The following is a 12,406-nucleotide window of genomic DNA, read 5'->3' on the forward strand; positions in this document are numbered from 1 at the left end:
TTTACAGAATGTACCAAAATATGTTTTATATTTTAGATTCCTGTTATACAGCAATACCCTTATTGAACTAATCCATATTATTTATATAGAAATCTGTGTGAATCACAACCTCACGGTCAGAAATACATCATGCATGAGATCAGTGCACTGCTTGCTCTTGTGGTATTTTCCTTTTTTGCATCAATTGTTGTAAAAATATTACAATGCTGCTCGAACCTCTTCCGTAAATCCATATACAGGCTATAATAAAACAGATAATTCTACGTTTTCTTCATTTTAATATTGCCTCTTCCTCCTAAAAACAGCCGTACAGTGACAGAGACAGAGATGGACAGCTTGATATCAAACCTTTATTTTGTTACAGAGTTACCACTGAAAAACAGAGACTTTAGGATATCTGTCGTTATCGGTACGCTGTCGATGTTCACAGATTCAGTTCAGTCAATAATCACACCGTTCACTCATCCCCTCAGCAGTTAGCCCTCAATGTAGCGCTTTTTCGGCAGAATATCACAGCACAGAAATAATCCCGAAGTCGACCGCGAGTCATCGCTTGTTTCTGTGTGAGTCATTGAGTGTGATGATCACAGGATGGATGAGACGACTTTATTTCAACAGCTATCTTTACATGTACATCTCTGTCATGACGTGTTGGATCCCGGTTCAGGAACTGATTAAAACACACTTCCTGTTGAAACACATTGGAACTTGCATGATAACAAGAAATGTTACCAAGCAGGTATGAAAATAAAACAGGCGATAACACTTGAAACTAATACTAAAACTGAGATGGACAAAAACATTTTGGGGGGAATTTTTCTACTTCTCTCTTGAAGCACAGAATAGCAAAGCTAACAGCTACCTTACGCAAACTGTGAAGGAAAGTTATTCCACAGTTTTTCCTTCTAAGTATCGAAGCGCACACAAAGCAAGTTCTCTTGTCAGATTATGAATTACTATCTCAGAATTACAAGAAGTAAGCTCATAATTACAAGATGCATATTTCATAATTACAGGGGGAAAAAAAATCTCATAACTAGGAGATAGATTCTGGAACAGAAACCCTTTTCAAAATCAAGTTATTTCTTTTTAATTTTGAGATAGTAAATCACAATTACACAATAACATCTCCAAATTGATTTTCTTTCATGAGTGCAATGCGCTTCCATATGAGAAAAATTTATTTGGTTTTGAGTTACTCTGAAAATATGGTTTATATAAGCCAGCAAACAACCCTACAATAAATGTACTGTACGATAAAAACACAGTACAGTGTACATGTAAACTTAGCCACCAAGATCGTAGGTTGTGACATCATTTCTGTCATGAAATGTCATCTCCTGTCTGCTTTTTGTCCTCATTTTCAGGTTGTTTCCGTTTATCTCCGTCTCTTTGCCAGTCGGTCGGATAGCGAGACAAAACAACAGTGTTCACGGAAAATGTTGCAACTACGGACTTATTGTTCGGTGCAGATGTCAGTGTATGCTGCAATTATCACTATCAGCTCCCAAACATCCAAAGCGAAACCCGGCAACGTCTCAGGAACTCCCGGTTTTCAGGATTAACAGGCATGGTCGTACACAAATAGAAATTAAAAAAAAAAAATGGATTCCTGGATTATGAAACCATGTGGAATAATTACACGTTAACTGTAGTACCAAGAAATTCACATGACAGCAGCTTTTTTTTTTTTTTTTTTTTTTTTAAATAACACTTCCTTTTAAAATGTAAATAAATCTTGCACCGTACCAAACAGATGCCGGGCTGGGGCTCAGTCCACTGGAACTCAGAAATGAACTTTCAGAAGAAGACAGTCTATTTAGCCAACTAAAAAGGATATGAAAACCATCACTGGGTGAATGAATGGGTTGGACGGTGGACCGACTCCGGGCCTGGCTGAAAATGTCTTGTAGCCTAGCCTATGCTAAACATTAGCATTTCCACTGAGCTAACACCCATTCAGTCTGGGTTTACTTACAGAACATGAGTGTAAAGATACAGCAACAGAAACAGGAAACCATTACTGTCATCAATCATTATAAACAGCAGAAACCTTCAACTGATAATAAATCTGATAGAAAATAACAAAGCTGAACCTACAACAATTACCCAGTTAGACAATATTACAGCATCTGTTCTTTGTCATATTTTGTAACTTCTCATTTTGGATCCTTTTTTTTTCTTGCGTGGCATATAAATTATAACATTGTCTTAGATTCCTGAAATATGACGACTGTCCTTTTTGGACCGTTTTCTCGGACAGTCCAGCATCACTGGACTATAGCACAGAGCAGGAGTGTTGAATGTGCACTTAATTTCTGTCCTCCCAAAAGAACTGTACAGTAATGAGCACACAACTCTGCAGAAAGCTTCAAAAAGGGAGGAGAGTTCTTGTAGAGGCGTTCGGTGATGGACCGGGGGAAGCCGCCGCACTGTGCTGAGTTTAAGGTTCTGAGTGGCGGGCGTCACCAGACCCCAACCTCAAGTCTGTCAGCCCTTGAAGCCGGCTATCAGGAGTGTGTTGCTAAGGTCGACGGCGGGGGGGCGGGGGAGTGGGGAGAGGGGGGGCTAAAGGGTCGTCCGGCCGGGAGCAAGGTCCAGACTGGGTGATGTGTTTTTTTGAAAGCCGGTGGAGCAACGGGTACAGCGAGAGGTCCAGGCAGGAGTGAGTCACACAACATCTTAAATCTTCGTATTGAAGCTGATTCAACTGACGAAATCATGAGTCCAGTCCAGCTGTGTTGTCGGGTGCGGCACTTCAGGCAGCGAGGCCAACCATGAACATGGTGATTTTCTGACACAAAGCATTTGCTTTTTCCCAATGCATTTTCCCAATTATTGATCTGTACCTTAAAATTATTTTTAAATGTCACTCTTTCCTGACTGACTAGTGTCAATCATATTTGGCTGCTTTCAGGATCCTCAAACAACAGTTGCAGAATACAACAAATTTCCAACACGTGTTAATACAAGATTTCCTCCTTGGCCAGACCGACCGTCCACTCGTATGAGTGCACATGGTTGCTATGACAATTAGCAACAAATATGACAAGCAGATATAAAAAATCTCTCATTCACATACACTAATCAAAAATATCTATGTACTGTATCATATCAATAGAGATTTAGTAAAATAAAGAAACATAAAAAACAGATTATTATATGATCCGTTATAGTTCTGTGAGTCACTCACATTCAGTCTATTTGACATTTTTAGGATAAAACATCCACCAGCTTGTAAATTCAATGAGCATATAGGATGTGTTGTGACCGGCAGACCTTTAATTGTGTGATAATAGGGACTATAAGAAGGTCAGCTGTGTAGCTGCAAGCAGAACAAACAACTTCCAACCAAGTACCCTTCGTATGCAAGTAAACCAACAAAATGCTCATTTTAACTAGTATAGAACAAGTTAAAATGAGCATTTTGTTGGTTTACTCCAACAATAATCCATTATTGGTCCCAAACAAAAGACTCTCCAGCACGGCAAACTCAACTTCAGTCAGCTTGACCCATTTTCATAAACAGAACTAAACCGAAAGTCAAGTGTTTAATGTTAATATGCAACACCGGGAGAAGCACTTAGGATATAACATGATGTAAAACCTGCTCTCTACATCACCATTGTAGAGGTGTAGAAGTGAAAAATGTGTCTAAATATAATCTAATTTCCATATATATACTTCAAAATAGCAAATCCAGAACTATTACCAGGATTATTTGTTCTACACCATCAAAAACATGATGTTATAAAGAGTGTTTTCCTGTGGTTTGGCTCCTAGTTTTAACTGTTGGGTTCTGCTTTTCTGGTTGTGTTGATAAGGCACAGCGACATTTTGCCAGTGAAAGGCTAATTCTTGGGCTCACCGTGAAATTATGTGCAGGGAACCCATGAAAGGGGAGCGTCCATGCAATCACTATACTCGTTTTTTTGGCACAATTCCACTATTCCAGAGATTACTTAGATCCTCCTATTACTTCAACTCTACTTCAGCACAGATGCAGGCTGGGCGGTGCGTTCAGGGCTTTAAGGTCATTTCTCTCAAAATCACTTCATCCTCTGACATGCAAGTTGTGCTTTTCAGTCTCTTCGTTAAAAATATTTCTGTCAGCAAACCAGAAACTGCAAAAACTGAAATTAAGTAGCAGTAATGGAAAAATACTATCACAATAGCCTACTGAAAATACAAAATCATTTGAAAAACCATGTATGACATCATATTTATAAGTTACGAACATAAATATGCTGTAAGGCTTCACCGCCGATACTTTGATTAGTGATTCTTAATAATTAATTTCTTATTAAGAAATAATCCAAAGGTTTTCCTTGCAAACACAAATCATATTCCAAAAACAATTTATCATTTCCACGACACCATAGCTATCAAGGCTCAGGCAAGAGTTCTGTCAAATAATTTTGCTCAGCAAAACGTACGTCCTGCTAAAAGTACATAAAATTACACTCACGTGTACAACTTAGAAACGAAGATATTCACTTTATAATATCTGGTTCTGGTAGCTTAACTGAAATTATTTTCCACATACATCAAACTAGATAATATTTCTGACATTTGATTACAAATCATATCCCACAACATCTATCATATCAAAATATATACCTCTTTGTCTCTGGGACTATTTACAGTGATAAATACATGTATTTCTGTGGGTGATTTCTCTTTCCAGTTTTACTGTATTCATGTTAAAGACTGAAAACACAGAGTGGAAATGAACAATTCTGCCTCATTTTTGACATATAAATGCACATTCCTCCAAATGTGTTTTTACATTAATACCACATCTTAATTTACTATTTGTATGTCAAGACAAAATATTTTCAAAATCATTGAGGCAGGTAAAGCAGGTTAGTTTTACACATAGACAAAACAGTGAAATGGTTGAATAAAGACTTTCTGTTATAGTAAATTAAAGAAAAACCTTCAGGACATTTGCAAAGAAGTGAAGCCAGGATTTTGGGGCTGACAGCAAATACAAATACAGTCCACCTACTTTTTAACCATTTACCTGTAATTCAGTAATTCTCTGGTAAACTACTGCTTAGTTTTGCTTCCTCTACTGATACTGGGCTGCAGTTCGGGCGAAACAATTTAATGGAAAATATCAAATTGAATTTTTTTTCAACACGATTGCTTTTGAAATTGCAAGCATAATCATGTATTTCTTAAAATAACCGGATATAATACATTGTGATTGGTTGTTGAGGCCCTCCTTGGATACTTGAAAAAAATTGGCCAGTTTAGCTTTCATTTAGTAAGATATAATATCAGTCATGAGCCTGAAATATTATTGTATTCAACAATAAATAACTTTTAATTAATGTATTAATCATTATTTATTATAACACTACACTGTATACTGTATATGACAGTGAAGATGGAAAAGAACAATATGTGAATTACTGTTTGTATCCGCCATTTGTCAACCTATCGCCACATTTTGGTGATTAGGGTACTTTATTGATTTAAGAGATCACACTCTTTATGTAGCAAGAGCTCACTGCTCAGCCTCAACCAGAAGACAGAAGCTGTGGAACAAAACACGTTCACTGTGACAGCTCAGTGGTCACAAATGTGAAAGAAAATAGTTGCCATATTGAGAACGGTTGCTTACACTCACCATCCTGTCCACTCATAATTATTCACATGAATCCCAATTAGTTTTATTTTATGAACCAACTCTAATATTCACATAACTGTAGTAAATGTCAATGGGCATTTATTTACATTTCTTTTTCTGATTTATAGCTGGCAAAATTGACTGTGACTCCTAAAAACATATTAATAACAATAACAATTAATAAAATAAATTAGATAAATAATAACTGTACTCTTTCAAGACAACCTGGGTTTAAATAGATCTGTTCAGCTCTAGCTGCAGCATTGGCTAAAATCTAGGACTGGCCCTGCATGTGCTTTTGTTCATTATGTAGCCCAACAACAATGACAATTTCTTAGTCTGGGATTTTTACATTAAAATATGAAAACAATAAATACAATTTTCACATAGGCCCATATACATAAAACTTTTGGTCTTTGATTAAGTGATTGCACTGCGTTTTGGTGCAACAGTCACAAAGACTTTAGCAAGTACTTATTATAATAGTGGCAAATGATGAAAACGCAAAGTTTAATTTACATGAAAACATCCTTTCACATCTATATCAAAATATTGTCTCCACTATTCAAACCAATGTTGTTCACAGCCTGCGAAAAACTTGAACTGTGCAATAATCTCATTAGTAACTTCCTTAAGCTTTAAGATTTCTGTGTTTTTACAATACATATTTCTTAATTCTTTATATAACTATATATTTGCGGTTTAAATTTAAACTGATAAAACTAAGCAACATTTGTTTTATGGAATCCTTTACATGCAGCTTTGTTAAATCAGTAAATACTGTATTAATGAAGGCTTAAAAACCTGGACAACTTTTATCAACCCGGTATCACAGCAAAACGTGAAATAGACACGGCAGTCTACAACAGCAAAACGTGAAAAAGACACATTTTGCGCGGTCTAGGCTTGAAAGTTACACGTTTTCCTGTTGTGGACAAAAATGAAACCTACTGCACGCGTACAGCCATGTGATTTACAGGAAAATGAAAGTTAAAGCTAAAACGTGGTTGGGGATAAAAACATCGTTGGGGTTACGAAACTGAAAACAACTCTACAAAAGCACTGTCACCTCCTGGATTCAAACCTCATTGTGCCACATGACTAATACCACCATGCCACCCCTCCTAATACCGCCCAAATAATTATTTTGTTGCCTCTGTTGCGGTACCTTGGTCACATGACATGTATGTATGTGGACGTTTCATGCTTTCAAAATGTGTAACTTTCACGCCTTGACACCCCAAAGTGTGGCTGTTTCACGTTTTGCTGTAGTGGCTATTTCACACTTTGATACAACTTCAAATGTTCACACCAGCTTCTGCCTGTTCTCAACGAACATCCTGCTAAAAAATAATGACAGTAACACCACAAAGCTAGCTCAATGGTTGCCACAAGAATGGGAATAGAAACCTTTATGAATCCTTTTCTTTAAACATAGTCAATGTTTCTTGTTGACTGATCAGGGTACTTGCTTGAAAGCTCTACATCTCATAACTTTGCCCAATTTGAATTGTTAGCAGGAAAAGAGAATTTGTCTTTCAGTTGAATAGCCACTATAAACATCTGTCACATTCAGTCACAAGCTCTTGTAGAATCAGCCTGTTTGGCTTAAGTACTTCCTGTAATAAATTTGAAATATTAGAATATACACATTAGAATATAAATCCTCTCCACTATTCTGTATTCTATTAAAAACACTTCAACACATGGACAGCTCCTAACGACCTCATTAGCAGCAGCGTCATCATGTCCGGCATCAACAGCAGCGTAATGTTCATCATTGCCCGAATGCAAAAATCAAAGAGAAACCGAAGGGTGCACAAATTATGTAGATATCTACACAGCAACAGGGCTAAATGTCCACTGTATTCTACTATCATTTTGAAACGGTAAGCTGCAGTAAATGTGCTTTCCTAAATTCTTCACAATCCAAACAAGAGGACCTTTGTATTTCCAGGCAGATTCCCATTAAAATGTTTACGGTCATTCCATACAGTCCTGCACTGACACAGTATACTGTATATATGCAACTTGCACGGAGCCACAATACTTTTTTTTGATGGCACTTGGGGACTAAGTTCAATAAAGAATGTAATCGTAATGTAAACATTGGGCTAAGAAAACTTGAAGTATTGTTTGTTGAATTGTCTGATAACTTTTATACATTTAAAAAGATTTAAAAAAAATTATTTTAACATCAATGTACTGGAAATGTAATAATTGTAAACACTTTAAGAATTCCGCCACACATGCAAAATAGTAAAATAAAGGAAGAGGGAAATTTTACAAAACAACAGTACTCTGGTATTTGAGAGTAAAAGTAATAGGGCCACTACAGAGGGGACAATTTTGAGAGTAAATTAATGATTAAGTTGTGATGTCAAAAAAATTTAACATACGAATAAAGTTTAAACTTTACAAGAAAATGAATCTCTGTTCTGAAAATAAAGCTGTCATTTTGTATTTTGAGGATAAAAATCTATAAATGTAAAAAAAGAAAAGAAGAAAAGAAGTATTTTAAAATTCTCCTGTAGTCAACAGTTGGCTGAGGATCTGAAGTTTTGGGTTTCAGTAATACCTCACTGACTTTATAACTGCATATCATTAAAATTACAACTTATGCCTTTCTTTTGAATAAAATTGTTCTAAAATTATAACTTTATCCAATATTTTATAGCTGTAACATTCAGTAAAATCATCACCATACTCCCCAAATAATATGAACTTTTTCTTGTAGGACTAACTTTAACTTTATTCCATTCCATTAAAATTTTTCACAACTTCACTACTCTCAAAATATTATAATTTGTTTCCCAACAGTGGCCCTAATACTGCATCATAATAATACCCACAGTACTGACACGAGGAGACAGCAAAAGCTAACCAAATACATCAAAATAACTTATTTCCTTCAGTCTTTGGACTTGAGTATGGTCTGACTTTGTTCAGATGATTGACATGCTGCATCTGTCAGTGTGTAGTACAGCTAATAATACATAGTAAGAATAATTCATATACTGCACACCATGGAGACAGGATGGAAAAAACAGAGCACTTGTTTTACTATATTTAAACACGATATATGTCCCATAATATTGTTCTTATCAAACAAAATCACAATACTACAATCAGCCAAGAGATATTGTTATTGCCCGGAAGGGACACAGTTAAGACTGTAGGTTTAATTTTCCTTTCTGGCCATCCACCCTCGAATGTACAAACACATCACAGTTATGGGCTTCGAATGTAACTTTCCATCTTAGGGAATTTAGTTTCTCGGTAAAGTACGGTACGGTATGCATTTACCTGTGTTTGACAAAAGGATGAAAGCTGGGAGTATATGTATAAATGTTGGTAAGGTTATGCCGATCACAGCTGATCTTGCAGCAAGAAAAATGTGAGGAGTCATGAGGCTGATTCCATCCTTACTGGCAGGGAGATCTGGGACAGACCACAGTTTGGAGTCTCTCCTAACAAGGCTCAACAGGTTTGTCAGCACACTGTCCTTGTAATGAAGAAGCATGTACACTCAATTTTTTTAGATTTACGAAAAATTGTCTGGCTGGTCCAGCAGTCCATGATAAAAATAATGAAATAAATAAAAACACAAGGAAAACTGTTGAATTAAGCGCACTCCTTACACATTGGGCCCCTTAGTCCTCTGTTATTGGCCAGTTGAAGATTAGGGGTGGGGCTAATTGGGTTAGGCTTGTGAACCTAAGTGGATCTTCAACCTGTTGCTAATTGGACTTAGTTTTCCTACAGTAAATAGCATGACACATGTATTCAGTTGGGTACAAAACGAGCTGGGATGCTGAAGTGACACAGGTAACCATATTGAATACTGCACCTTTATTAGCCAGTTGAGAGGTTGTAGGTCGGACAAGCGTGTCTTTGACTATCCCCTCTTGACTGACCCTGGATGGTATTTGGATTGTACTCAATTATCTTCCATTTCTGGCTCAATCTGGTGTTGTGTGTGTCGGCTCTAGCAGCATATCCATTGCAATGTTGCACTAGTCAAGTAACTGATTTTTATCACAAGTGTATGGATGCGCTTAACACCGAACCTGTCATTCTTTATAGGCCAGCCCGAGAGTAGGAGGTGGAGTGTGAGTCAGGATGGGGCGGGGTAAGGTCGGGGGCGGAGTTGGACTCGGACGCCCATACATCCCCTGCATCTGCCTGTTGGGGTAGTTGGGGTGGTTGGGGTAGTTGGGGTGGTTGGGGTAGTTGGGTTGGTTGGGGTAGTTGGGTTGGTTGGGGTGGTTAGGGTAGTTGGGGTAGTTGGGGTGGTTGGGGTAGTTGGGGTGGTTGGGGTAGTTGGGGTGGTTGGGGTAGATGGGGTTTTCTTGAAAACTTCGAAGGTTTTCATGAAAACGGTTGCTGCTCTCGTCGTCAATGCGATTGCTGTCATCACACAGGCGGTGGTTGCTGTGGAGGTCGGGGGTGGGAGCCCGGTCTTGGATGTGGACAACGTTGCTGCCAGACTTCCTCCTCAGAGTGGACTCGCGGCTGGACGAAGCGACCGACTGGCAGTCTGAGCCGCCGTCGCTGCTGGCGGCTGTCCCTTCCACCGGTGTGACCCTGATGGTGGTGATCGCCTGAGGGTGGGGGTGAAAGGGTGGAGTAAAGTTGGCAGCGGGGCTGAACGGCATGTTGGTGTTGATAGAATTGGGGTTGAAAATAAGGTGAGCATTGTTAATGTTGGGATTGTTGGGATTGAAACCGGGGTGCTGGAAATTGTTTGGATTATTTGGATGTAAGGGATGTAAAGGGTGCACGACGTGTGGATGGCTGCCGTACACAACTTCTCCACCTCCTCCCATTCCTCCTCCCTCTCCGTCCCCACCACCTTCACTCTCCGTTTCAGTCCCCGTCACACTCCTCCTCCCGTCCACCGACCCGCCATCCCTCAGTGAATCACAGCTGTCTGTGTGTTGGTTCAGATCATTAAGGATGAAAGCTGACTGTCGCAGGGACGCTCGTTGATCTGGCGGTTTCCATCGCCAGGAGCCACTTCCATCCGTGCTCGGAGGTTTCACCACTGGTTTGTTTCCTCTGGACTCTGGGTGGGCGTCGACACGGACTATACTGCCACTTCTTTCCAAACCTCCTCCTAAAAGAGCAAGACAAGTTCATGACTCAGACAAATGGCAACAAACGGAAATGACAACGCTTCAGATACAAAAATCTTTTCCTGTTGCCTAAAAGTTCTGCATTCTCGTGCAGATATCTCTTTCTATGGATTAATAAAACACAAAGGGCCTGATTTACTAAGATCTCAAATGAAAGGTACTAAATTGCGTGTTCCTTCCAAAAGTTTGTAAATTTTTTTGCACCCGTTTTGCGGGTAACTTACTGAGTAATTGCATTATTGAAATCAGGTGCAAATCGCTGTATTTAAATGAGGGTTTACGTGTTAAAGTGATTCCAGCATGGAAAACAGAGCAACCGCAAGAGGAAAAGGAAATCTGATACCATTGAAATTAAGAAATATGAATATAACAAGAAGAAAACGCTTTATAGGAGATTATCAGCAAGAAAGTCAATACTGTGAGAAAAACAAAAAGGCGGAAAAAAGGCTTAATAATAAAACGTCGGCAAATAAAAGAGGAGGACGGTGGATGAGATCCTCTAACAAACACCGATCAGCAGGTCCAGATCTTTCTTTGATGAGCAGGTGACTTTTCATCCAGTGCCTCGCGAGTGCTCGTGAACCTTATGAAGCTACCTGTGAATTCTGCGGGACACTTTCAGGACCTGTGACAGCTCACCTGAATAACGGGACTGGTGGGATATCCAAGCTGCGATACGCTGGAATGATCCAGAGGCAGGACAATGCTGAGTCGGAAGAAGTTATTTAATTGTTGGTATTTTGTGACTCCTCCTTATTGTTTGCTGTCATTCATCATTCAGTTCATTCAATCACTCAGAAATATCATCACTTGACAAACGATATGTCTGATTAATTTATGCCTCTGACATCTCAACATTTTTTCCATGGGTGTAAAACCACGTTCTCTACGTATTCTTTAGTTTCCTGCATCTCCTTCTCAAAACAATAAGAGCAGCTGTCTCTCAAGATTTGCGCATCTGATTAATACGTTCCTTTCAGTCGTACCAAAATACACAACAATCACTTCTCCTGTTTCTACTTTCAGGTTTAGTAAATGTCGTTGCGGGTGCTAAATTGTTCTATTTGCATGTTCCCTCCCAGTATTTTACACCTTCAAGCAGAAACGCCCAATATTACATATGCATGCAGGCAAACACGCAAAATGGACAACGTTTGCTAAATTGCACATTTGAAAGACGCAGTCCTCACTGCACATCGTTAGTAAATCTGCTTGGACATTTTTTTGTGGGTGATGTGGAGTTTACACATGATTTTACGCACGGAAACCTTTAGTAAATCAGGCCCTAAGTGGTTTAGACACAAATGCATTGCTGATTTGCTGCTCAGTTATAAAGCAGCCAGACCTTAAGGGCGGTCTGGGACAGGCATGCTGTCCCCTGATTCAGAAATAAAATGGAGAAACAGCTGTTAGTTTTTTATACACAACTCTATTCTTTTAAATGAGGGCTCAATAGTTGCCTGTTTATTCCTATCTTGCTCTTCCCTGTCTGACTGAGTGTTTTAACCTTTGTTCCCCCCGATCTCCTCTCCTCGTGTCTTCTGTCATTCCCGTTTGTTGTTGGCTGCCATGTGCTTAACTTCTGTTTGCAATAAAACATTCCATTTTATTCTCCCCATCTTCGCCTCTG

At 38.8% G+C, this 12,406-nt stretch overlaps 1 protein-coding gene across 1 annotated transcript in view; it reads right to left on the minus strand.

Annotated features, from left to right (window-relative positions):
* Nucleotides 1-336: 336 nt before the first annotated feature.
* plppr4a (phospholipid phosphatase related 4a) overlaps nucleotides 337-12,406 on the minus strand; it is a 49,551-nt gene continuing 37,481 nt past the window's right edge. Inside the window, exon 11 of the mRNA XM_069715894.1 lies at nucleotides 337-10,757. Coding sequence (XP_069571995.1) covers nucleotides 9,712-10,757 — 1,046 coding nt within the window. The 3' untranslated portion in view covers nucleotides 337-9,711. The remainder of the gene's footprint in view (nucleotides 10,758-12,406) is intronic.

Source organism: Brachyistius frenatus, unplaced genomic scaffold (assembly GCF_029030835.1).
Source record: "Brachyistius frenatus isolate BFR_SWC_R1_liver_20210118 unplaced genomic scaffold, ASM2903083v1 Contig_149, whole genome shotgun sequence".
NCBI classification, from domain to species: Eukaryota; Metazoa; Chordata; class Actinopteri; family Embiotocidae; genus Brachyistius; species Brachyistius frenatus.